The sequence below is a fragment of the Gallinula chloropus genome (genome assembly GCF_964237585.1).
Source record: "Gallinula chloropus genome assembly, chromosome: 18".
NCBI classification, from domain to species: domain Eukaryota; kingdom Metazoa; phylum Chordata; class Aves; order Gruiformes; family Rallidae; genus Gallinula; species Gallinula chloropus.
The window spans coordinates 4,392,699-4,419,890 of record NC_140103.1 but is presented as its reverse complement, the minus strand read 5'-3'; the positions used below and the strand labels follow the sequence as shown (position 1 = coordinate 4,419,890).

Below are 27,192 nucleotides of genomic sequence, written 5' to 3'. Positions count from 1 at the left end.
ATAAGCAGCTATGGATTAGTAGTAACACAGGATCCTGGTTACCAGAAAACTGCAGCAGTGTTGCAAATCAGAGAAGAATCAGAAGTTAAGAGATTCAAACAGCCCTAGCAAAAAAAAGGGTTGTTTAAACCTTAGTGTCTATGTTTTTGAGTCCTTAAAGGACTATTCTGATGATTCACTTTCATCTCATGCAGGAAAGGGTTTCTGAGCACGATTCTTCAAGCCAGCACAACTCTGAAGCAGATGTCTCATTCCTTCAATTCTACTGAACAGTTCCTGTTTTCAAGTACTGCTGCTGGCACAGTTGTGTTTGATTTCCTAATCTGAATCTTACAATTTTTTCTCCAACTGCAGGCATTTATTCTGTTCTTGCCTTACAGTTTGTATCTAATAAGAAGAGTTACTATACAGGTGCTCAGCTCTGATCAAACTGTCTTCTCCTCAGTAGTATGTCCAATACGGCCAGCTGTAAGCTCTGGGCTTCTTACTGATAAAGTCTGCTTGCCAGCCCACAAACCTCCTTTTTCTACATCCTTCCCAAGACTTGTCTCCCCCTTTGAAAGGGTGGGCAGTACAACTGAGTAACCTTTCAAAGATGGTCTTTGCCACAACGTGCCACAGAATGCCTTACTTGCCCTGATACCCCTGCCCTTCACCCCAGCAGTGTTATTCAGTGAAGGAAACATGTCTTCTCTTCCCCCTTTGTTGAGTGTGGAGCATCTGATAAGTGTTCAGACCATGAAATGAAAAACTGGAAGCAGTTACCTGAAGGGCTGTATGGAGCTGTACATCTCTTGGGACTGGGAAACAGGCAGACCACCTCTCAGCCCAAGCTGAGCTTGGGCCTGTAAGGATGTGTGGAGCGAAATGGGAATCTGTTGAGCAGCAGCCTGCAGAAGAAATTAAGATGACCAAGACGTACAGGAGGAGCCAGACAGGCTGTTAAAAATCCATCAGTCTTCTCCACGAGTCAATCTGCCATGACAATTACCTATGCTGTGCCTTTACCTAGCCCCTGCATCATTCCACAGAGCAGCAGCCCACTGGCAGGGGAAGATACTGCATAGGCACCCAAGAGGGAAAACTGATGCCAGCATGAGGCATTTGATAAGACCAACGTTCTCCACACACAGAAGAGGCACTGACAATCCCAGCCCCACTCCCCTGCATCCCCTCAATTTCACCCATCAGTAACACCCGCTGGGAAGCAGCACTGAAGGAACTTAGACTCCTTTGGGCTATCAGAGGGATAAATGATTCATTCCTTAAATGCCACCCTGAAGACTCCTTGACAAACCACGAGCTCGTTGCATTTCTCCCTTACCTGTTGGTAGCTTTGCTGCTGAGGTATCGTCTGAGGGACCAAGCGGGGCTGACTTGCAAACACATGACCATCCAGATAGAGGGGTGGAATATGGTTACCTACACATCAGAGAAGGCAGGCTGTAAATTCAGTGTATGGGGGAGATACAGGCACAGTACACTGCAGAGACCCACAGGTCAAGACCATTTCCTGCCTCTCAGCAACCAGATCAGCAAGTCAACACAAAAAAAGTACCCATTCAGATGAGCCCATAAAGGTCAGAAGTCCACACACCAAAGCCAGGAGCCTGCTTTCAGCAGCAGGCTTGCTGAGAATTAATTACACCTTTCCGTAAGAGGCTGAACTTTTAAACCCAGGTTTTCTATTTCCACAAAAAAACTCAAGAGACATTAACAGTTCAGGAATTGGTGAACTGCACTCCAAACTGTTCCTAAATGCCAGAAACCTGCTCTGTGATCACCTCATCTTTGCAGCTAGGAGGGATAGGAAGAGAAAACATGGTGTTTGACTCTGCCATACAAGAGAAGCTAAAAGCCATATTCATCCCAAGAGGCAGCAGTTAGATGCTCACCATGCTCTCCATCTACTTGAAGCAGAGGATGATTCCTAGATACCAACCAGACAATGCAAATACTGCTACCGCAGTTTGCGGGTACCTGGAATTGATGCAGAAGGTGCTACAGATGCCACAGGCATAGGAGGCATAGAAACTCCACCAAAAGAGCTGTAGCTGACACCGTTGGAAGCTCCAACACTGGAAGGAGGCTGGATGCCTGAGCCTGCACCTCCTGGGGAGTTCTGTTCTGGTAAACTAGGAGAGTTTTCCCAAGCTTTACGAGCAGACTCCATCTATGGAAATGAAGGACAATAACTACAGACAGTTCAAATGGGGAGGACAATACCAAAGCCTAGAGTTGCTCACCTATGACCTCTTAGTTTAAGTTCAATCTAGTCTAGTTGTAGTGGAAAGCTGGCAGGTCTCAGTTCAAGAGGTCTTACCAATTTCCAATGGGCAAGCATTCGTCACAAATACTCAATCCCCCTTGGTATTTACTGAGCTTTTTGGGTTTGGGGTGGTGGTGGTTCTTTGGTTGGCTGTATGGTTGGGGGTTTTGGTGGTTTTTTATTTCTTTAAACTGTCAGGCACCTAGGATCCCTGACCAGCCATCCTACCCAGCTACTGAAACAGTAGGAAAGATCTGTTGCACTTGTTCTACAATTACTGAGGACTTCAGCATCCAGGACTGTTGAAACACAAGCCCTTCTGCCCATGCTGAACATCATACACCCACAACTTCTGTAGAAGCTAATTAAAGATTAAACAGCATCTAACAAAACACTCTGGGAAAGATCTCTCCATCCTCCCTACTCTGGCCACAAAGTAACACACATGCCAGCTTGCTTACCTTAAGAGTAAGGTCTGCAGTGGGGAAGGACATTGGGTTCAGGCCAATGCACCGCTGGAGGTGATGATCTCTTCGCAGAATGGGAATGGACTGCGTTAACCCTGCCTGAGAGGAGATGCACAAACGGTGAATACTTCATCAACTCAGAGGAAATTGTCATGAGCTACCAAGGCTCACAGAGCCTCAGTTGGCAGTTCTCATAACTACACCTCAAAGGACTCAATCCTCAGGGGTACTGCAGGAGTTAAGTACTACACTCTACCGTCATCCATTCTCCTGTTGGAATAAAGGAAGCTTCAGTGGTGTGCAGTGACACTCCACGTAGAGTTACACCAGCTTCCACCTAAACATCAATCTGACCTGGTAACTTCATTTGCAGAAGAGTTCCTCTTCCTGTCCCATATTTGCAATCTGCCTAAATTTCAGACAAAATCTGTGTCTGAAAGAGCACTTCTGAAGTGCCCTAAGACAAACCTCCAAGATCAAACAGCCTACAAACTTGAAGACATTTTAAAAGCAGCTTTGTGAGTGTCTCACATTGAAAGCCTAACTTGTAGCTCAGCTGTGACAGCAGTGTGCTCACTCTTCTCACAAAATAATGAAATACACAGATGTCTGGACTAAGATAGCAACCCTCCAAAACCAGCCCAACTAACAAGTTACATTTCTCCTGCCTTGCTGTGGCAGATGAGACCTTCTGAGGAAGCTGGCAGTCCAAGCCTAAAAACACCACTATCTGCACTGTCCATTACCAGCACTCTAGTCTCTCACAGGAGAATGGTGCAATACCTCCTGCTTTACACAGGTCACTGAATGATAATGGAGTTGCTGCCTCTATCCCTTCTGAGCTGGCTCGTTTTATCACAGTACCTTGAAGGCACAGATTTCCATTATAGACTTTAGTCATATGTGCTGCCTAAGACTTAGGTGTGAAGTGAACTGAAGAGAACTAAGGCTGCACTCTTAGGAAGCACCTGAGGTTTAACTAAAGAGCATCTCTGATGAATCAATGCCAAAAGAAAAAAAAGAAATACTTACATTACTGGCCAAGGCATCTTGCAATTTGGTGACAGGGTTAGCTGCAGTGCCAGAGGCAGAACCAGGTGGCAAGCTGAAGTCAGAGTCCTGAAAAACCAAAACACACTAAATTCAAAACCAAACCCAAGGGCTGCTCATCTGCTTCTCATGGTTAATGACTTCAGCCTGAATTATGATACTAGAAACTAAAGACTGCTCTCCAGTAAAGCCCTGCTGGAGGAGAACAAAAAAGACACTTCTCAGCACTCAGCAGCAGGCAATCCCCAGAGGCACACAAAGGCTTAGATGGCTATAATTCTGTCCCTCATCTCTGTTACCACCCCAGCTGGTCCTCGGGCCAATAGCTCCAAGAGGATATTACGTGTTTGCCAAAACATCTTCAGTACCTGGTTTGTGTCAGTAATGAAATCTATGGCAAATTTAAAGCTGGAAGCTTCCTCTAAATAATCCTTTTGCCTCGAACTACCTTTCATATCTCAACAAGCTCAAATCACCAAGAAGATAAAATTAAATTCAATCCTCACTTTAGGATTTACTCCAAATTCAATGGGTGGCACAGGAAGTACAGAATCCACGTGAATTTCCACCCCATTAACAGGGGGAATATTCCCTTCCAGCCGTTCCGTTCCCTCCGAACCCTTTCTGTTTTTCAGGGAGCGTTCGTTGCCGATTGGTCCAGGCTTGTGTTCCTTGTTCTGTCCTGAGCCTTGATCTGAATCCTTAACAGGAAAGCAGAGAGGCTGAGACACAAAGACTGAATAACCCGATCTCAAGCCTTAAAAAATGCTATCAAGAACAACACAACCACTTCACAAGGTCTCTCACTATGCGCTCTGGCTTGGCTGCAAATCCAGATTACCTTTTTATCAGATTGCTTCTGCACTTGCTCCTTCTGGCAGTCAGGCTTTGGGTCCACCAGGCCAGCCCCATTCATCTCCTCTGGTTTGAGGGTGCCATATGGAGAACTGCGCTGAGAGGAGGTAGCGGAGGATTCCCGAGACTCCGCGCTCAAGTCAATGCCACTATCCCCCTGGCTGCCTTTAAAACCCTGCTATGCAAAGCACGAAATGTGTTAAAGCCCCGGACTCCGACCCAGCTCCACAAAGGAGGAAAAAAAAAATAATCCCAGAAAACAGCAAGAGTATGTCCCCTTTTCAAATCATATTCTTGGTTAACTGCAAAGAAGTTGGGCCTGACCTGCAGCTTCCCTTGGCTGCTGCTTCAGCTCTACGCAAGCATGAGACAAGTTAACCAATGCACGAACCGGACCATGGCTTCAGAGTCAGGAAGAAAGTGTCCCACTCAGTAGTAACTAAGATGGGATTGCCAAACTCATTTCACTTGTGACCCAAACCAGATTTGAACCCTGGTCTCCAGAGGTGAAGCATGAAGCATTCAGGAACCTCCTCTGCCCTCCCTGCATTAAGACTACAGCTACACACTGCTCAAAGGCATGAGGCGCACAAACATCACCTACGGGATTCCACCATCCTCAACCACATTCTGTGTCCAGTTAGGAGCATAACCCTGGAATTCCTACCAGATAGTTACTCAGAATTTACACCCACAGGTAACACCAAGCAGCACTTGACCCTTCTCGGGCAAGATCTGAGCAGCATCAAGCTCAAATTAGAACTGCAAAGAGACAGTTTAAAATTGCACAAGCAGAGCTGAGAGTCACTAAGCACAGATGGAGCAATGAGAAGCATAAGCCACCTACGTTAATATTTTATACACACAATACCTGAATGGCACATTGGGTGCCACTTACCTCAGCAGTGCTAGATTCAGTACCATTAAAGGTATTTACAGGCTTGCTCCAGGAATCACTGCCAGGAGACTGAACAGAAAGAGCTGGAAGAGAACAGAGGGCAGGGTTCAGCTGCTTGAAACACCACGCATGCAACACTTAACTTTCCATTTCTAGATGTAAGACAGGGTATTTTCACCACCTCAAAAAGCTAGTGCTGCCTGTTCAGCTGAGACATGACACAGCACAGAGGAGACAGGGTATGGAGAGCAAGGGTAAAGAATAGGGAAGGGATTTCTTAGAGAACACGAAAACAACAGGAAAAAGATCTGAGTTAGAGGCAGGGGAGCTACTAGTCATTTGGGGCTAGAGGATGAGAAAACAGAGGAAGGCAAAGAAAGAAAATGGCTGAAGGAGCTCCAAACCAACAGGGCTACATAGGGTCTTGACATTACAAGACTCAAGAAACAGATTAGGAGACTGACACTGTCAGCTACAGGAGGAGGATGGTTGAACAATACAGCTTTAAAGAGATGCTGCTCCAGATGTCTGCTAGCTCCCCTACTGCTTCCAGCACCAGAAAGGAAAAGGATGTCTCCTCTTACACAGAGACACCTTGTCTTTCCTGCACACACCAGAAGACTCCCCAGCTGCAACAAACTGACCCAAACTTACCTGGGCTGTTGCTCTCCCAGATCTCTGTGCCCAGGCTGCTTCCAGACACCGTTACATCACTTTGCTCCAAGCACAAGCTGTTCTGCTTCTTAGCAAATCGAGGAGGAATGCGAGACTGAAGGACGCGGGCCTTAGCTGGTGCCTGGGAGAGGAAACACACAGGCCAAAGACCCATTACTGCACTGGGCTAACAGTTTGTTCCTGGCAAATCCAAACCCTGGACTCCTAAATGCTGCAATGGGAAAAGCTCCCAACTCCTGCAGCAGAACTGTATAAAGCAGTTCTGATTCCCTCCACCTTCATGTGGTTGGTAGGTTCTTTTTTAAATGGACCCTGTGGCTACTGGGAGGTTCCCCCAGTGTAACAAGGCAGGGAAGAAAGCTGCATTCAGCAGCATGAGATTTTCTCTTTTGTGGAGATGGGGCACAGGATACAAAGCACAGCAAATGCTACAGACAGACTTGCCCTGCCTAATTCCTTTCTTCTACTCCAGCTAAAGCAAGATCAATTAATTTAATAATAAAGAAATGGCTGTTTCACAGAGCCAAGATTTGCATAGAAAGAGAAGCACATCTCTACAGCTACCACAAGACCTTTCCCACTGCACACCCCCATAACATCTCCAGCTTCATTTTAAAGATGCCAAGCAACCAGGCTTTTATAACTCGAGACCCTCTGAACCTACCACAAGCCCTCCTTGTCAGAAAAGATTTCCCAACAATGCTGTACATCTGCATTAAGTCCTCCAATTTTCACTAAGTCTCCTTTCATGTCAAAATATTCTCTTATCCCCCAATGAATTGCCACTCTTCCAGTGCATGCAGACAAATCCCCCCCACCCCTTGCCATGATTTAAGCTATCCACACTGCAGGATTACATCTTTTCTTGTAAATTAACTCCTTCATCCTATTATGAATCAAAATTGTTAGAACCTCTTCCAGTGTGTTTTCTTTCTGGTCAGGTGCCCAGACATGGACAGACAGATACCTCCAGCAAGGAAGCTCCCATATCCTGCTTTTAGCAAAAGCACATGACACAGCAAGAGGCCCTCCACTGCTCACTGCTGCCCAATATCCCACCAACTACAGCCAGCAACTCAGCAAGCCGAGTTGCTTTGGGTAAGGATCACTTGAGAAAACCACACATAACTTAAAAGCAACAATTCCACTAGCAAACATGAGCAGTCAGAAATCTAACTACCCTTTCCAGACTGATGGCCCCCCCTCCCCAAAGCCAAAATGCTTCCTGGGCCTAACACAGGATTTGTCCTACTTTGGCCAGCTGCATGCTTTACTGCTCATCCAAACACTTTTTGGGGCCCCATTTCCCTATGTCCTGGTTTCAGTCAGGATGGAGTTAGCTTCTTTTGTAGCAGTGGCTGGAATGCTGTGTTTGGGTGTTACAATGGAAGCAGTGCTGATAACACCCGGATGTTTTTAGTTGTGGTCAAGCAGTCAAAGACTTTCTCAGTTCTTCATATTTCTCTGTTAATGAGAAAGGAGGGGACGAAGCCAGGACAGGTGACCCAAACTGGCCAAGGAGAGTATTCCATGCCAATGACGTCCTGCTCAGTACAAAGGGGGCTGATGGGAGGAGGAGGGGGCGGCTCCAGGACACACGGTTTTTGGGGGACGGTCGGGTTCCGGGACGGCTCTGGGTGGCACGGCCTGAGCTGTGGGTTCGGTGAGACACTGCATTGTGTATCAACACTTTCATAGATTTTTTGCTCTAAAGTCCTGTCAGCATTGTTATATTTTATCTTTCTGCTGTTCTAGTAAACTACCCTTATCCCAACCCACGGGTTTTTAGTTTCTTGGTTTTGGGTTGTTATTTGTCCCTTCCTTTTCCCTTCCCTTCCCTCAACCCCCCCCACCTTTCTCCCCCTCCTCTTTTCCTTTAAAGAGCAGGCAGCTGCACGGATCTTGGCTCTCAGCTGGGGTAAAACCACGACACCCTACCAGCAGTCTAAACAATTTATCATGTTGAGCTTTTCCTGCCTCCCACTCCTCACCTGAGCAGCCTGTTCCTTCTTCCTTCGCTCCTCTTCCAGTAAACGACGCTGCTTTTTAGTAAGAACCTCAATGAAGCCTTCACCTGCCATTGAACCTACTTCATTCTCTTCTGCTGTGTTCGACACCCGATTATCAATGATGGGACCTGAATAAAGCATATACAGGGAAGAAATTGTGTGCAAATGTATGCACATAAAGCTTTACAAATTAAAACTTCTGAGAGTGCATTCCAAATACGATCCATGTTGCAGGCAAACAAGTTCTGCCAGCAGTACTGCAGCTAAGCTTTGAAAACTAAGCTATGGTAGACTGTTGTCATCTACCAGCAACTAAATCCTGCAGAGCTTTATTCTCCTCTGCCTCAAGATGAAGATGCTCCAGTTGGGAGAGCTTGGGAATGTATGCCATGTGGTAACTTGGGTAACTTAAGGTGTAGCATCAGTGAAAACAAGCCTCATACCTTCCCAAATATTCCATGTTTTCCCCGTCTAGATATACTGAAATTTCCTGTTCATATAAATACACAGAAAGTAATCTAACCTGATATTTAATGTTACAATGGATGGAATCAGCCTGGCTTGAAGTCAGCCAGTGTGTGAGCCCTTTAAAGAAACAAATGGATGAAGACACTCACTTCCATAACTCAGTTCGAACTGTGACAAGGCCTCTCCCTTCTCACTTGCTCTTTGTGCGGTGGTTTTGGGTTCCTTCTCTGGCTTTTTACCTGGTCCCTCAGCACTTTCTGAGTTGGCATGGGAAGCCCTATCCAAGCTGTAAATGGAGTGGCTGCTGCCACCACTGGTGTTACCAAGGCTCCCTCCTTCTTCTGGAGATCTACAAGGAAAGAAAGTAATTAGGTTTGTCACTAGAAGACGAGTAAAAGTAGCAAGAAGAAAATATATGGGCTTTATTTTGCCAGGTTTCTAATCACACCTCATCCTTCCCCAGCTGTTGCTCAACTGAAACAGATGTTAAATTCTGAGCACACAGCCCATTACAAGGATGTTACTAGGGAAGTGGAATGAAAACAGAAAAACACCTGTACTCATGAATCAAGCAACATGCTTCCCCCACAACAAAGCTAATACCTTAAGCTTGTCCTCACGGGATGGTTCTCTGCTTCTGCAGAGTGTCTCCCACCCTCCCATGACACTGCTTTAACAGCTCCCCTGGTCCTCTGTGCAATTAACACATTTCCTGGCAAGCTGTCTTGACTTAACTCAGTTAAGATTTGCAGCACGTGTCATGCCCACAGCAAATTCCATGAACTTGGCTTGCCAGCATGGAAGCAAAGTAAAACAGGTGGTAATGAAACTCTTGGATGTTCTAAGGCTGGATAAATGGTCCTGTAAGTCACGTGTAGTAGCCAGAAACACAGATCCTCACCCACAGTCCATCCCATCTCCATTCCTCTAATATGTGCATATCAAATGACAGGGGTCTGTAACTTTACCTTTTGCTTTTTATCAGTGTCCCGTTCTGCTGGCTCTCGTATCTGGAAGCTGCTCCTACACCAGTCCTGACAGACTGCTCCACAAACCCTGCTGGATCAGCCTTGCGGCTCTGCCTGTCGACGAGGGGTCTCTGGCTTGAGAAGCTCCTCTTCGCCAGCTCCCTCTTCTCCCCCACACCGCCACTCCCGAGGCTACCCTCCAGCTGGCCTTCGCTCTCCGAAACTCCATCACGCCTCTCCCGCCGCTCGCTGAAGTCACTGCTTTCTGATGCAGTCTCCCACTCCTCGTTGGCATGGTCCGATGAGTTCTGGTAGGACAGCTCAGGAGACCTTCTGCCTGACATGCTGCTCTTCTCTCCAGAGGTCAGCTTGGGTCTCCCAGGCCACTGGCTGGGCAGCAGGTTGGGGCCTCCCTCCTCCGGGTTCCACTGTCCGACTGATTCCCTCTCTTGCCTGAGGCGCCTGAATCGTGGGGGCTTGTCTTGGCGGGGGGGACGCCGCCTCCTGAAGGGCCTGTTCTCTATGTTCTCCTGATCTGCTGAGTAATCCTCCTGGAAAAAGTGCCTTTTGTCATCCAGATGACTCTCATCAAAAACCCGGCTGGAGAAGGAATCCACGTGTTTATAAGAATCCTGAATATAGTCCCTGTCAGACTGCTGCCTACTCCCAAAAGTGTCCGATGGAGAGGTGTGGCTGTACTCCTGCCAGCCTGCTCCTCCATTCCTGCCTTGCCACTGGGTGGGCTCCTTCCCCATGAAACCCCTTCGCCCATAGCCAGAGTTGCTCAGTCTCGGTGGCAGTGATCTCCCAAAAGCTCTTGGAGCTCTCATCTTAGGATCCAAACTATTGTGATCATCTGAATAGATTTTGTTGGACCTCCAAGACTCTTTGAAGTCTCCCTTCTTCAAATCACTGTCCTCCCTGTCCAGCACAGACCCTTCGTTGCTGTTTTCTGAGCCCCTCTGCCGGCGACGCTTGGGGAGCTCCTCGTACTCTGACCCTTCACTGTGTGTCTCACTCGCAATCCGGCGCCTTGGCTTGCCCCTGGGGAAGTCCTCTGGCTGGCTGAACTCCCGAAGCCCTCGCCCTCGGCTGCTCCGCTGGTTGTTATAGACTCCCCGGCTGCTCACAACAGTGCCTCGACCTCTGAAAGTGAACTCTCTGAAGCCTCGCCCTCGCCCACGCCCTTGCCCTCTTCCACCAAAGGCTTGTTCCTCATCAATGAAGATCCAGTTGTTTCTTTTCGTTGGAGGGAGATCACCAGACTCTCTGGATAGTTTGTTCTCCCAAGTTCTTTCTGGCTTCTCTTCCTCCTCTTCCTCCTCTTCTTCCTCTTGGGATTTCTCAGCCTCTCTGGCAAGGCTTGCTTGGGAGGAACCTTTGTCATCCAGCAGGTAACGCGTGGAGTTCAGTAAAGCTGCAGAATCATCTGACTCATTTTCTACTTTCTGAACAGCTGCCTTCTCCTTCAGTGGGCGTGAGCTGTCCTCTCCCTCCAGTTTAACCTTCTCCATCTCCTTCTCCTTCTCTTCCACTTTGAGGGCTTTCAACACTGGTTTTTTAATGGGACCCGATCGCCTGGTCCTCCCCATTTGCTCCTGGTGCTGACCATTGGTGTTCCGGTTCTCAGGAGCCCACTCTGTTGTCTCTTCAGTGGCCTGTTTGGTATTAGCTCCTTCTTTCTTCCATGGGTCAGCACTGAATGACTGCTCATCTCTGGGTGCTTCCTCAGCAACTTCTGCAGCAGTCTCTGCCGGTTTCTGATGGTGGTTGATATCCCAACCATTATACTCAGGCTTCTTCTCTGCTTGGATGAAATCAGGCTCCAGGGGTGAACACCTTAAGTTTGCATGGCGGTTGCCAGCAGAACAGGTTTCCTGCACGGTCTCCTGATGCTGAAACAAGAGATCTTGTCCAATCCTTTGAGAGGACAGGCAGCTGTCAAAGTCTGCTTGGGCCTTCTTGTCAAAAGCATTCAAGTACTCCTCCCCTCTCTCCTCAAAGAGATCTCGTTGGGTGCTCAGACTCTCTGGTCTTCCAGGAGAAGCAGAGTAACTGTCATTCCTGAGGAGGAAACAAGCAATATCAAGTTAGCTAATGCAAAGCACAGCACATCTCCAAGGGCCAGGGCTGCACAGAAGAGGTGGAAACAAATAAACAAATTGGCGTTTGTTCTAAATCATGAGGTAATGAGCCCTTGAATACCTGACTGCTGGGCAGATCTGACGTGGCCCCAGGCTATACTGCCTGGTTTGTCAAATCAATGGATGATAAAGCAAGTGGTTCCTATAATGGGCAGCAAACAAAGAAATAAAGGGAGGTTCAGCCTCCAATTTATGTGGGGATCTGAAAACAAGGAACTGGTTTCAGAAAGTCCCAAAGAATTAGGAGACAACTAGTAAGCATCAGAATTTTTTACTGTTTTCTGTACCTATCCACGTAGATGACAAGTACCTCTCTCTCCTACTGAGCAGGCTCCAAGCTGGTCAGCCCTGACTGGCTCAGATGAAAAAAACCCCCTCTGAATAGCTCTGTAAGCACCTCCAGGACACAAACACTCAGCAGTGTCAGGTGCTACCAGATCAGCACCTTGCCTTGTTCATAGGTATCTTCTGGGTCAACTCTGCACCTGCTCTTCAGGAGGTGACCTAGGACAGCACCTCACATCATAGCATGCATGAGGACATGCGAGTTCTGCACTCACCTGGCATGCAGCCCCTCCACGGTCACGCTGTCAGCCTGTTTTTGATGTGACAGGGAGTACCCTTTGCTCTGCAGAGATGTGTAGCTCTCCTGGCCCCACACTGGAACAGGGTCCAAGGGAGCAGTTTTCCTTTCCGCCTGCCCTGCCTGACAGTTCTGATCTTCAGACCGACAGCTGCTCCCACCAATGGAGTCCTGCTGAATCATGGGCTTCATAATTCCTGGACACAAGAGTTCACACCATTAACACAAGGATCTCGTAGCCAAGAAGAATTAACAATCTAGAGCTAGCTTGACTACCCTTCCTTCCAGGGCAGGGGGTAACTGCAGCCATGGAAGCCTTCCTGGTACAGCAGGGACTGCACTTGGTTAATACACAGCTGGGATATACACCTGGAGCGATACAGGTGACAGCTTCCAGAGCCCAGCCTGCACAGAACACTACACAACATCACTAGTTTGGAAGTAGGCAGGTGTGTGAAAACTAACTATATCCTCAAGGGAATGATTTATACATCCTGATGTTTATATTCACACCTTTGAGGATTGGTAACAAGGTAGGAAGGTGCAAGATGCACAGAGCTCAGGAACTACTACAGGATTTATCCATCACATTTCCTGAAGAGGGTCTATTAAGAGTTCACAATTAGAGTAAGCCCCAAGTAGATCAAAAACTTCCGAAGTCTTAGGTCTGAAAAACAGCTGCTGTAAATTTTTAGATATGGACCAACTCAGCTGCCATGATAAAAAGAAACAAGGAGAACACCTTACCTGAAGGGTGAAGGGCTGAAGGGTAGAAATCCACAGGAGTGCGATTCTGAGCCATGCGAGGGTCCATGTAGGAGGGCATCATCATCCAGCGAGGGTCAAAGCCAAGCATCTGGGGGTGCGGGGGGTAGAACGTCCGCTGGGGATGGGAATGGGATGGGGGGGGATAGACTTGCTGCTGCTGCCAGTGCTGCATCTTGTACAGCTGCTCCTGCAGGGAAAGATGGGCAACGGTCATGGTTCCAAACCGACCAGCCAAAGGAAAACACATCCAGCATGAGGCTCAAAACCAGATCAGGTGGGAAGGCAGAGTAGCTAAGGGCAGTTCACCACCAACTGGCAACAGGGCAGTTATTGTTATTCTCCAAATACCCAGAACAGACAGCATTTCAGACCACTCTGTGCCACACTACCTGCCCAAATGCAGGAGATCAGCTTCAAGACTCAAGTTTGCATTTTCTCAACACAAATTTCCTAATTTGAACCAAATACTTTAGAAGATGTTGCTCTTCAGAGGAAATGCAATTGTAAGTTATTTAGTGTATATATATACTGGTTCTACTAATGTTAACACAACAGATTATATAAGAACAACCTAAACTCAATTTAGAAGAGCTATTAATATTTTACAGTATTTCCTGTGCACCCTCCAGAGATGAGCTGACACCTTCAGCTTGTGTCCCATCTCCCACATGGCCAGTCCACCTTCCTTTAGCAGAGGACTGTCATGATGCTTATCTGATCTGACATTTAACTTCTGCTAAAGGTCAAAGAACAGCCTATATTTGAAGGGAGCTTTGTCTACAGAAGAAAGCCTTCTAAGGATAAACAGCTCCAATTAACATGAAATACATCTATTTACCTGTCAAACTTTCCACCAGCTTTTCTTACTAAGCTTATATCAGTATCAGCTACCGTAGCTGTTTATTAAAAAGCCAATCCCTTACTGCAGAGCAAGAGAACCACCTTGAAGTCTGAACCTGACACATCATTACAGCAAGAGAGAAACTCAGATAAATGCAGAGATTATCTCCAAGTTATCTAGTGCTCCAGTACCTTGGAGAAAACATTTCATTAATGGCACAAACCCCAGCTTTTGTTTTTTTCCACAGAACCATCACTACCAGTGCAGCACAAGCCAGACAAAATACCAACTGCCTTATACATACTAACACCACAGAGAATAAGAGAAAACAAAATGAAAGTTTCATGTTCTTCCAGTAGCAATGACCTGTGGTATTATTAGCATGACAGCAAAGACATCCAATTACTTTTAGTCTAAGAGCATCTCTTTGAAAGATTAACATTAGCCACGTTTGCTGCTGTACATTTGAATCACGAAAATGTCAACTGCCCAGTAACAAGCACAGGGGAGCATCCATAAAAGAGCAATTACTGAGCTTCCAAGCAAAAGCCAACTGTGTGCTCTTCACTAAGGTTTGCAGCAGCGTTGATTATATCACATTTCAAGTGGTTATCCTACAAGAATAGCAATTAACTCTGAATTATCTCAAGCTTGGATATCCTGTCCCTCGCCCTAAGGAGACTCACTGCATCTGGAAGAGCTGAGCAATATGTACAGCACAGGCAGCATGGTAAGGCCAGGAAAGATGCAAGACAGAGCAGTTCAGGCTGCTGTCTCAGAGCCCTAGAAGAGACTTTTCAGTGAAACAAACAAAAAAACCCCAACAATTACAACCAGACATATTTATGGTTCAAAGAAAATATCAGTGTGAAAGAACTTCACAGGAGAAAGAAACCTGGGTAGGTAGAAGGTGAGACCAGATGTAGAGAGCCACCTCTCTGCAAAGGCAAGTGTTGGGAGAAGTATGCTGCATCACAACTCTCAGCAGAGTCCAAGCACCTGCCAACCTAAGCAGGTTGCCACAGCAAGCAAACTGCTGCCCACACATCACAGGGTAAGGGCACAGCAAGTGCCAAGTGAAATGAAAGCCACTGGTCCTCACAGGTTTTCCTCTCCCTCAGCCTGTGTATTCAGTAGTGCTGAAGAACAGCAGCTCCCATCTCATGCCAGGGAGTAAGAACAGATGTTAACCAGGTTCAGCTGTCAGCCAAAAGCATCAGAAGCTTCACTGGGTTGGGTCTAGAACAAGTTCCAAGGCAGCCACTGCTGCTCTCCTGGCTTTGGACATGGGAAGTAGAACATCCCCACTTCTACTGCATAGATACGTTTGCAAAACAGAGCTCTGCTTCAAACCACCTACTCCTAAGATTTCACTTTCTCAGGAGACACCCAGACAACCATGCAACAAGTCAACATTTCTGACAGCAGCATCTACTTTTCTCCCAGGCAAGTGGCACACCCAGCCTGCCCACCCCTCACCCCAGAAAGCCCCACCCATAACAGCTCCAGCATCACAGGCTGCACGTACAACTCCTGCAACGTTGAGGAGAGCCCTTTTACCCCTCTCACACACGACACATCTGTGATCCAAAGTGCTGAAAAAGGCCAGGTTAAAACTCCCACTTATCACTTCCCAGCCCAAACACAGTTGGTTACTTGGTTGTGTGACTGTTGAGAATTAAGTAAATGGTTTGGAGGGCATCTAAAGGAAGAGGGGTGGGAGTGTCACACCTATTACCTGCTGCTGTTGCTGCTGCTGCCTCTGGAATCGTGGGGGAAGAGACTTCTGGTATTTGTTGAATTCCTGTGCTGGGGAGGGAGCTTCTCTGAGCTCCTCCTCACTGCTGCTTTGGGCTGCTGTTGCTGCTGCTGCTGCTGGGGCAGGTGTTTCCTCTTCCAGATAGCCAGAGACATCCTGTGTGTGGAACTCAGGTGTTGCTGCAGAGAAGAACATAAGCCTTGAAGAGCCCTCAATCACAGGGCTTGTGAGTGCACCACCACACCACAACATGCCCACACCATGTCCTGACCATGCTACGTGGTTGAACTTCATAATAATCATATATATATATATGTGTGTGTGTGTCACACAATCAATCTCCCTGATTTGCCTTGACAGCTCAAGCAGGCTCTGTCCATCTTATCTTAGTCACAAATTCAGAGTTCCCTCTGCAATCAGCCTTCTGCTATGGCTCTTTGGGAAAACGTCCACTTCCCCTGTTACTCCCAAAACCTTACTGATAACTGATTTTCTGACCTGTGGCCCATGAGCACTTTTGAATATCATCATCCAATCATGAGAGGATCAAGAGGCCCATTCCAACAAGGTCTTTGCTAGCACAGGCTGACTGAGCATTGGTAAAGACAACCAGAGAATGTGGCATTTGTTTTAATGGCTTTTTTCTTCCCTAAGAGCCTTCAAGACCAATCCGAAATACTCTGCAGAATTTTGGAGCAGTTCATCTCCCATGCACAACCCTCTTTTTGCTCCCTTCCAGGGACTCCCCCCCACACTTAAAACATCAGCACAGTAGTGAGAAAACAGTTTTTACACAGTGAAGCAAGCATTGTTTCTGTACCTCTACGGAAAGCAGGGCCATTCTCCTGCACAGCATTCTTCTCTGTGCTTGGGGGTCGCAGATCTTCATTCTCTGGGTGTTTCTGGGTCTCCCCACTCTTCTGAGCCAGTTTGCATTTCTGATCAAGCTGCTTTAGCTTTGCAGCACAGGCTGCCAGACGCTCCTCCCTGGCTCGCCGTTCCTCCTCCTCCCGTCGCCTCCTGGCTCTCTCAACAGCCTCAGAGATCTCAGAGTGCACAAACTTCTGTCTCAACGGCACCTTTTCTTCTTTATCTTCAAGGGACTGCTGTCTGAGAACACTTCCCATGGTAGGCTTCTGCAACAGGAAAAACATTCCTCAATAAGCATGACCCAAACATCTCCATTATCTTGAGCTTCACACCCCACACTGAGAAAATCCCCTCCTAACTCCCTCCCCTCTATGCTCGTGTATACACACCCCCCTTTTGGTTGTGGGAGTTACTGCAATCTGGTTCAACAGCCCCATTTTCCCACTGTCTGACAACCCCACTGCTCCAGACCAACTTCAATTTCATTTCTCTAGTGGGAGTGCTATGCAGATGGATTCCTCTCCAGCTGGATATAAACAAAGAACTGAGAAATTCATCAGCATCCTGTTTTCAATAAAATGTCAAACTGTCCTGTTAAGGACAGCAATGCGTCAGATCCAGCAGCACAAGCCCACTCACATGAGTTCAACCTACCTGGTAGTCAGATGCAGAGCTCCAGCCATTCAGCTTCCTTGGAGGCTGCTGGGAATCCTGCACTTTCCGGACTGACCGGGACAAGCCAACTGAATCGTTCCAGTTCTTTCCTTCCTCCACAGTGTGTTTGACATCTGCACTGTCTGCAGAGCTCAGGGACAATTGCCTCTGCCTTCTGGGATCCCAGTTGTTCCTATCATGTAAACATTCACAACTTGAGTCAAAAAGCACTTGCATTCTTATCAAGTGGCAAAGGCAACTGGCTTACAAAAAGGAAAGACCCCAAAAAATCAACACTGGAATTAGCACTGTGCTTTCTCCTCCTATAGACTAACACCACTATGGTGCAGCAAGATTAAAGGTGAGACACAGAATAGGGAAGAGGAAAAAAGCCTTCCATCCTGGCACGCAGCTTCAATACCTACACACATCTCTGAAGCCCACTCAATGACCACTGGAATCAAATAAATCAGTATGACTCAGGGGGATTCAGCCTTAACATTTAGAGCAAGTTTTCAAAAGGTCATGGTACTGTTATTTTTATTGGAAAAAAAAAGGTAGATGTGAATACAGCTGCTTCTTACCACTTCTGTCGCCCATCTTTAAGAGTTTCTTCCTCTTCCTCATCTTCACTAAACTTGAGTTTCTCAGAGTAATCCACTTCATCATGAATGCCTACAAAAGCAGGATTGGAGAAGGGATATGTGAGGAAGAAACAGGTCCCTTGTCCCGATAAACCTTGCAGCCCTCTCTTGCACTAAACCAAAGACAACACAGGCTTGGCATAAACTACATGGAAAGCTGAATGTCCACCACAGGTACTGGAAATGTGAGTAGTGTGGACACACAGCTGGGCTGGTCCCAGAAGAGGAGCAGCAAGCAGCGTGGGAAGGGGGGCTGTAAATGAGGAGACAGCCACCAAGCTAGACTACCTGTGACTGAATACTGAATGCCATGGCAGAAAAGGGAGGGCTAAGTTCTTCCCAGCAGCCATACTGCTAATTCTTTTGCTGTTTGGTGTTTTCAGTTTTTAGGAGTCTTCAGATCCGTTTCCTTGAGCGTAGTATGATGGAAGGATCAGAAGGATCCATTGTGTCATCATTTACACCAACAGCAATTTTACAACTACAAAGACCGCTCTTTGCTTCCCTCCTCCCTGGAGAAGTGAAGCAGAGCCACCAGAATATGCTGGCTATTTCATGCTTCAAGGAGAAGTAACTATTTGCTTAACCTCCTAAGCTAGAGAATGGAAGCACTTTACCTGCCCATCCATCATCTGCATCGGTGTCTAGTTCATCCAGCCCCTTTAGGTTCTCTGCATTGATGATGGTGGGACGAGGCGCTCTCTCCATTTGCTGCCGAACTGGACGTGTTGGGCGAGACAGGCTGAGCCTGTTCTCTTTTCTACAGGGGAATGCAGTAAATTTGTTAGAAACAGCAAACTGTGAAGAAAAGATTGTAGAGCTGAGTTTGTAACAGTGTATCAGGCCTCTTCTACCATGAGCTGAATAAACACAGGCCCCAAGTTCCTCTCCCGGTCCAGCAGTTTCCTTTGTCTACCTGGTACCCACTTCCCAGGGCTTAACTGATGAGAGCTGCAACCCTTCCAGTCTACTCACATCCACCTGCTCTTCAGACACACAGTGCCTACAGCCCTGCAATGTTCCAGATGCTGCTGTAGTAGGAACAAAGCACTGCTGCTTTGGGTAAAAATCATGTTTCCTCTGTGGCTGCCTGCAGCTTCACTCACACAACTGGATCCTTGGCCCAAATCTTTGCCTCATTTACGGTTCATGTCACACCCTGAAACCTGCCTCTCAAGGGGGGCAGACTTACCCATCCTGGTCATTCATCTGGTATTGTCTGAAAGGTACCCGAGGCTCCAGTCGAAGCTGAGGAAGAGGGAAAGACCCTCGGTCCAGCGGTGCAGGGGTCTCGGAAGGCTGTTGTGGACACATCTGGAACAAGGCAAAGTAGAGTAGTCTGGTTTACTCCTTGCCACAGGAAGTCTTACCCAGATTAGGTTACAATACAAGCAGAGTGGCGGCATCCGTACAAATGGAAACCAAACATTTCATGCCTGGCTGCCTAACAGGCTGGGTGCTAACAGTTACCCTCTGCAGCTCTAGAGGGAAAGCAGAGAATTTTCCTTTGGCTGAGCCAGGCTGGGCTACACTGCTCCCAGCAAGCCCTGGGAACCAACTGAGAGTCCAGAAAGCAGGACTTCCTCACACATAGCCCCCCACCACATTGTAAGCAACAAGGACATCACACAGCCATGGAGAAAGGACAACTTACAAAAGCAGGTAGCATGTCATGGTATGTAGGTGGTTGGTAGACGTTTCCCATGAACTGCGAAGCCCCTTTGCGAACAGGCTGAGCTGGGCGGAGAGACGGCTCCTTCGGATCATTGGCGTTCACTGAGGAGGGGGCTCCGTCTCCTGTGCTAGAGGTCTTACTGCCCAGCTCAGCAGGGGAGGCGGTCAGAGATGTAGCAGAGGTTATGCTCCTCCCACCGCCCTCCCTCCAACTGGTGACATCTGGAAAGGAGGTAATCATTAAGTAAGTACAGACAGTCACTTTGCCAAGGAGTCGCAAACCTCAAATACTCTGGTCAAGCCCTAATTACACTACACACATAGAAAACCATCAGGAACCAAGGAAAACTCCCAAATGTGTTTATTTTCCAAAGACATTGGCAGAATCAGCCATTACTAATTGCTGTGCTAGTAGTGTCCTCATTTATCAATCAGTCTAAATTCCAACCAATTCTGCTCCCCATTTCCACAGTCCTTATCCTGCAGAATTAAGGCCTATTAGATCATGCACAAAAATTCAATAGAAGTCACATTATATCACCCAGTCTTTTCACTGGTGACTCTCCCTTAACTCATGAGGAAGGGGCACTTTTTTATTAAACAGCATAGTAGGTAACTGTCCATTTGTGGCTGCCTGGATTACAGAACTCAGCCAGTGAGCATCAGCACCACACGCAAGTCTGTGGTCTGTGCTAGGCTGCTCGACACACACAAGCTCATAAAAAGAGAAAAGGCAAAGGGTGGAATATCTGCTGCTACTGTGAACTGGTATCCCTTTGCCCAAAACACAGTCTACGAGCTGGGACAAGGCAGGAGGACACAATCATTCACTCACTCTGGGGGCGGAGGCTTGGTCCTGGCCCATACGACGGATCTAAGGCGCCCTTTTCTTTGCCAACCTTGTCCTGCTCGCCAGCTGCTTTCAGCGTCGGAAATTCCTCGGGAGAGAAGGATAACAGTCGGCTTGAGGCCCTTGAACCTGTCAGACAAATAAGTGTGGGACTCAGAGATGATCTTTCCACTCTTTTCAATTCCCTTATGAGATTGGCCTGAAATCAGGTTTCCTTAAAATCTGGGCCAAATTACTATCGTACCAGCACCTCAACTCACATCCAAAACACTCTCAGACACTGTCACTAACACAACAACACGTCCCCACCCAGTACTCCCACACTCTTAACTTGCAATCATTTAAATTCTCATGTTCAACTAAGAGTTAACTTTCTCAGCTTCCAATTATTTCTGTGAAGTATAGAATTCAGACTGAGGCAGAGATATAAATTCTGCACAATCATTTATAGACGATACCCTGCTATCAAGTATTTGACATTTCCATTCAGACTCTTTGTGCTTAGATCTCACTCTACCATGGAAGCCTATTGTTAAGATTTCTGGCAATATACTCAATGAAAGGCCACAGATAAGGAACGAGTGCTGTGTGCTATATACCCCACTTTCCTCCCTGCAGCTGCATTTTTAAGATGCAGACTACTGGCCACATCAGGCCAAGTTTATTTCTTGTCATCAGCACATTGTCTTGCCGAGGCATCGGCCACCCCAGAATGACAGGTTTCTGTCCATCCCAACAACCTGCCAGGGACTGGAAAAAAACATACAGTAATTCTCCTAAATCTGTTGGCAAGATAACACTGCATTGAAATTCTCAGCATTATGGCACTATTAAACTTAAAAAAACCCTCCAAATTGTTTTTTGAGAACTGTTCCTTGGTTTGCTGTTTCTAAAAAGGGCATTTCAGAATTATCACGTTAAATTTTCAAGAATGAGTACTGAAGACCTGACAAAACAGTCTCATCTATCTTTATCCTCTTTGGCCTAAAGAGACAAGGAAGATTGGCTTAAGTCACTTCCCCAGTCTGGAACTTGCACACTGCACAAGACCTCCCATCCAAAGATTTCCAGGGAAGACACTGCAACTGCTGCACATAACATCTTCAAATGCTTTAGAGAAATGAGACTACCCATGAAGAACACTTCTCAAATACACCATGGAACAGCTGCGATGTGCCCAGAGTTTTGGTTTCTACTGCATTACTCTACTGAACTAGAATAGCAATGGGATTACTAACACCACGTAAGTGTCTTTCAGGGAAGGCTTCCACACCCCAGGTAAGGCTGCACAATGTAATGACTGGCAACGTGCAGGCACTAACAATTTACACTCTAAGCAGCATCACACTGATAAGAGATTGGTACTTTTTTTCCCCTCCAAATGCCCCTTATACAGCCATGAAGCAATTCACACTAATTCACCAGACATTTCTTCAGGATATGCCCTAAAAAGAAGATTTTATAGTAGTAATAGCTAAAAGACAGCAAAAAGTAAAAGACATTCCTCTTTGTTGATAATATTAGAAACTGCTCTACTAGCTTAGAGGGGAAAAAGTAGTTGTTCAACGCCACTGGAGAAGAGGTGCAAGGATGGGATGGCCTAAGTCCTTTCAACCAGGTTTCTGATGCTTCTGTGATTCATTTACCTTCTAATTAAGCTGCTCTTAGCCACACATGCAACTCTTCCCTTGGGTTGAGAACTCTATATTGAAATATAAACTGTGACCTAGAATAAGTTTTCAAAAAAATCTTTAGGAACATTGTTAGATATCAGATTTCAATACGACTGTACAGGAGGTCCACACACCAACAGTCTCCAAAAAGCACCAATTAACTAAGACACAGCCTTTACTCTGGCCACCAACCTCTGGCAAGCAGAAGTCACTGCTTTGACATTTAGCCTTTGAGATCATTAAGGGACTCATTTAATTTAGGATAAGCTTGTCCCCTGCATTTCTGCCATCTGCAGCTGTTTCAATTCTTTCAAATCTCTCTGCAACTTTACTCAACAACCGTATGGTACCAGGTCTGTTCACATTAAAACAGTGGAACTGAGCTGTTACTCTCACTAGTTTTAACAGCAGTACTCAGTGCAGCTGGGAACCACCTCCTGTGTGGAAATGGAAGCAACTGAAGACAACTTAACTCCCAATTTATGTTAACACTGCTTCCGGATCCTCAGTCAAGCAGAAGCCATTAGCAGCACAGTTACTCAGGGAGACTTACTAGAAAGGCCTCAGCTGAGCTGTAAGCAAGCATATCCTGTGCCAGCTTCAATGCCTCTTCCACCCACTGACACTGTAATGACACCCATGGACTACAGATGCCAGCTACAGCCTCCTCAAGTGGCATCGTTACAGCCTCACTTTTGACCACCTAATAAGGTGAAGAGCCCCATGCCATTAGCCACGGAGATACCTACATTCTCATTCTTCAGCTTCCTCTTCTTTCTTATCTTAAACCAATCCCTCCCCTCTTCCTTTACACACGCTGCTTTAGGCTGATGGAAGATGCTTGTGAGGGGGCAAATGTTTCCCCTCCTGTCCTTCAAAACCTTCACCTCTGGGAACTCCTTGCTGCTCCCCAGGCACGTGAACCATTCTGGTTCAAGACTGTGATGGAACACATTCCATCCAAGCTGTGTCTGCACTGGCAGACCTGAACACATGCAGTTATATTGGTTCCAGCCAACACACTACAGAGGTTGAAAACAAGTCCTCACTGCACCATAACCAAGAGAGACTTTATGTTCCATTCCACACCAGTGTAGACTGGAAGGGCAGGAACAGAGTCTACCCCATCTCACGCCTGTCTGAGAGAAGCAGACACAGAAATGGAGCTGGGTATTACATCATACTCACCACCTTCTTGTCCTGCTGGCTTTCCATTCAGCTGTGCCCATGACTTTGGTCCACCTGGCACTGAATTTGTACTCTGGAAACAAAACACAAAAAACCCCCAGATGACTGAAGTCTCATGACTGACTGTTTCTCATTTCCTGGCTGGCACCTGCTACAGTTCAGACCTCTAGATCATCCAGATGTCACAGGATACCACAGGTCTCCCTAGCTTCTTACTGGGGCTAAAGGTTGCTGCTCCTCACTCCAGTGTTCTATGCTGCTACAGCCAAAAAAAATAAAATTCCTCTTTTCTGTGCTCTCATTTATTCTCTGCTCATCTTCAACTACTTCCTCAAACCACTCCTCTTGCTTTCTTCCCTCTAATCAAACTTTCTCTTTGTTCTGTTGCATTTTCCCAAATGGTCCCTCTTAATCTTCTAGATTTGTTCCATGCTACACCTCAGCTTGAAGGCCACCCTACTTCCTCATGCATTGACCGCTCCTCCCATCAAACCACAACTCTTGCCCTGATTTCCTTGAACCTCAAGGGCTGGGAAGTTTTTTTAAACTAGAAGTGTGAAATCTGCAGCACAGAGGAGCCAGATCCCTGCACTCCCCATAGAAGCTCTTTTAATTGCTAGTAGCTTTTCCAGGTCCTGACACTGGCTACTTTTCCCCCACGATTAGTCTCTTCTTATCAAGTCTCATCAGGCTGGGATGAAGAACTGGATCTCTTGTCACCAAGAAACACTTGAATCAAATCCAAAGTAAAATAGCTTAGAAGCATTAACCAGCCATCCCACATTCCAGCCATTCTTCCTAGACTGAAACTAGACTTGCTGCACACACTAGAAAGGTACAGAGGTGACGTGCAGAGAATGATACGTTAACTGTACCACAGCACTCCTGGGGCACAGTAACTCGGAGACAAGACAATTCTACAAGAACTGACTACATAGGAGCTGTAAAGTGCAGTCTGCTGATTCTTACTTGTGTGAGGCAACACAGGCAATTAAAACCCTCAAGCTGTCTGGGAACAGGGGAAGCAGGGTGGCAGTCACAGACTGCTTGCACCTACCTCCTGACTGATTGACTGTGTCGGCTTCTGTAAATTGGAGACAGATTTCTGCAAACCCTGCTGCGGCAGCGACTCCTGCAGCTGTGCAGCCGTCGCACTGGAACTGAAGAGAGACAGCAGAGGTGAGATCAAAGGGGAAGGAAGGCAAGAAGACAAACAACTCTGGCTACACAGCAGTTGCTAAAAGATCAAGATACCGCTGACTCTATACTAGCATGCACGACAGAACTGATCACTGTAAGGTCCAACACACAGCACAGCAGCGCTCAACTGCTGCTGCTTGCCTGACAAAGCTTAGCAAAGAGAAGCTCTACCTACCTCTTTTGGTCTGGCTGATCCTGCTTGTTTGCCCATCCTGTACCGTCCTTGGGTACTATAATGATGTTGGGGTCGTTTCCTTTGTTCTCAGACTTCAAGCTAGGCAAGTTCGCAGGAGGTGGCATGCGCCGGGCAGCAGCAACTTTCCCAAGACTCTGTAAGCCATGTCTAGGAATAACTAGTGAGAAAGGAACAACGGCAGCTCAGAGGGGGCTATACCCTGCTAGGTAAGTAACCTTAATTTGCACACTGTGGCTGGGTGCAGTCCCAACAGAACTGTACAAGCAGCAGCATCACTGCTGCTATGTCAACATACAGGTCATTCCCCACAGGACCACGGTGAAGCCGCGGTCTGCTGTGGCAGCTGGCTAACAGGCAGCCTCCTACAGCAGTTGGGAGAGAGAGGAAAATAATTCACCCTCACAGAAAATGCCTACAGTGTCTTTCAGCTACCTGTGCAGATACTCCTCTTGCTTCACTGAGAAGAAGCATCATTGCCCTTTCACAGCTTAGGGATACAGCAATACGAGTCCACCTCTTACAGACAGACTGGTCATCTAACCCAGAAGTCCCATGGTCTTGATTGTTTAGCTCTCCCCAGCAGATCACATCTATTAAGATGGTATTTTAGTTGGTTTTCTACTCCCACACCAAATCCAGAGCCAGTCTAGGCAATGTTTCCATTTTTTTGACCCAACCATACACTTTTGTCACATCTCCTCTGTAAAACTAACTGAGGTTCTTCCCCAGAGACTTTCAGTCCACAACTTTCACCTCACTCTGACTTAACACACTTCAGTCAGCTTAACTGCCCTGTCTTGGTACAGCCCAAGGCCCCAGCAAGTCTTCTTGGCTTACTGTAAGCTACATTCAGGGTTCACAACCCAACAACTCTGCAAGCAAGGGCACAGGCTAAAGGAAAGGGCCAAGAGTGTCCCAGCTGTTCTGCCTTGATTCCTCCATGTCTCTCCACAACGGCAGTACAAAGAACCACAGACATTTTCCTTGAAGTACTAAGGAAACACAGGCTGAGGCAGCAGCACAAACAGCTCTGTGTCCCAGCTGCCTTCCACAGGCCCAAACACCTGGATCAGCTCGACAGCACCACGCTCAGAAGACACAAAAAGGCGCTTTCTGAAGGCATGTCTTACCTGTAGTTCTGATAGCTTCTATTGACTTTCCTTTATACTTATCAAACAGGCTGAGAGTCGAGTACTTGCTTTTCCCATCCTTTCCCTTGGTTATTTGCCCCAAACGATCGGACATTGCGATGAAATGTCATCTAGTAAGGAAATTTCTCTGCGCCGCTCCCGATCTGCCTTTTAATGGAAGGGAACCAGGAAATGCCATCAAATGGATTATTTAGCCACAGACAAGTAAAAAGTACAACACACACAACTCTTCAAACTGCAGGTATTCAGTGAGTAGACACACTAAATCACAAGGTTTTAACCCTCTCCTCTTTGGTCTCAAAAAGCTTGTGGGGTTTAAGAATCACAAACTGAATGGGAAGAACTGCAGGGACACGCTTCTCTCAGCATCTTTTTCTTTTAATGCCACTTCAGTGCTGAAAGAGGTGAGCTTCTTAATGAAAATACAAGAGGGTGGTCAACATAGTCCCTGCTTTCCAAGAATAAATCTAACAATGAAGAGCTAAGGACAAGGATTCTGAAACACAACAGAAAAGCACCGTGTCTTACACCACACTGGAATTCACCATTGGGTTTCCCACTGAAGCACTGGGAGCCAGGTTTGTAATGTTTAAGATTATGGTTCCACACTGGCCACAGTTAATGACTTGTACCAGCAATTAATGCTTCGAAAGCATCACCTGAAGGCAACAGATATTTCTTCAAATTCCCTTTTGCCGTCTGCTGGCACGAGAGCCAAGGAGTCCAAAACAACTGCTCAGATGAAACAGGTTCAGACTCTTGAACCTGTGGGCTGAGCAATTCTACTATGAACCCTGCAAACACTTTATAAAAAAAGATTACATTTCTCTGTTGCTGGCACCTTCAACACCGTTTTTAGCTATGAATATACATTTCACAATGGATGTCATTTGTTAATTTCTCACCCTGATCTTTGCTGGCTCAACACACTGTGATTAACACCCTTCATGCAAGCACTGCCTTTACTTTCACATTTTGGCTCCTGGAGTCTATGACAGGCTGAAACATGGGGAGCTCACACACTGTAGGTCAAGTCCTATGTCAGGAAATAAACTCTGCTTACTTTTAATGGACCTTTCCTTCATTTTTTTCAAGCATAATTGTGTTCTCAGTTTTCTCAAAGCCAGAAGCTTAATCTAAGCTTTTCACACATAATTTGTATTTCCAGAGTTCTTGCTGTAAGCCTCCACTTCAAGCCTAAAACTGCTGGCAGTTTTATTATACCATCTGCTAGGTCCCATCTTAGGGCTGTAACTCTAAGTTGGAGTAACAATCACTATACATAACCAGACCTGCCCACCCTTCACCCTTTCTGAATCTCATCCAGCTGACAGCATG

The 27,192-nt window shown here is 46.7% G+C and overlaps 1 protein-coding gene across 2 annotated transcripts in view; it reads right to left on the bottom strand.

Moving 5' to 3' along the window:
- The window catches only part of PRRC2B (proline rich coiled-coil 2B), a gene marked incomplete at its 5' end in the record, with an annotated part of 30,995 nt that extends 5,047 nt beyond the window's left edge, over positions 1-25,948 (bottom strand). Inside the window, 26 exons of one of the 2 annotated variants that reach the window (XM_084272497.1) lie at positions 766-890; positions 1,325-1,422; positions 1,981-2,173; positions 2,731-2,835; positions 3,769-3,855; positions 4,293-4,487; positions 4,628-4,819; positions 5,540-5,622; positions 6,194-6,335; positions 8,206-8,351; positions 8,841-9,040; positions 9,660-11,723; positions 12,364-12,583; positions 13,134-13,341; positions 15,734-15,933; positions 16,575-16,890; positions 17,279-17,471; positions 17,863-17,953; positions 18,540-18,682; positions 19,115-19,236; positions 19,577-19,818; positions 20,432-20,575; positions 23,308-23,380; positions 24,365-24,467; positions 24,683-24,860; positions 25,834-25,948. In XM_084272497.1, coding sequence (XP_084128623.1) covers positions 766-890; positions 1,325-1,422; positions 1,981-2,173; positions 2,731-2,835; positions 3,769-3,855; positions 4,293-4,487; positions 4,628-4,819; positions 5,540-5,622; positions 6,194-6,335; positions 8,206-8,351; positions 8,841-9,040; positions 9,660-11,723; positions 12,364-12,583; positions 13,134-13,341; positions 15,734-15,933; positions 16,575-16,890; positions 17,279-17,471; positions 17,863-17,953; positions 18,540-18,682; positions 19,115-19,236; positions 19,577-19,818; positions 20,432-20,575; positions 23,308-23,380; positions 24,365-24,467; positions 24,683-24,860; positions 25,834-25,948 — 5,978 coding nt within the window. The remainder of the gene's footprint in view (positions 1-765; positions 891-1,324; positions 1,423-1,980; positions 2,174-2,730; positions 2,836-3,768; positions 3,856-4,292; positions 4,488-4,627; positions 4,820-5,539; positions 5,623-6,193; positions 6,336-8,205; positions 8,352-8,840; positions 9,041-9,659; positions 11,724-12,363; positions 12,584-13,133; positions 13,342-15,733; positions 15,934-16,574; positions 16,891-17,278; positions 17,472-17,862; positions 17,954-18,539; positions 18,683-19,114; positions 19,237-19,576; positions 19,819-20,431; positions 20,576-23,307; positions 23,381-24,364; positions 24,468-24,682; positions 24,861-25,833) is intronic. The other variant, XM_084272496.1, reaches the window with a different exon arrangement.
- Between the last annotated feature and the right edge of the window lie 1,244 nt (positions 25,949-27,192).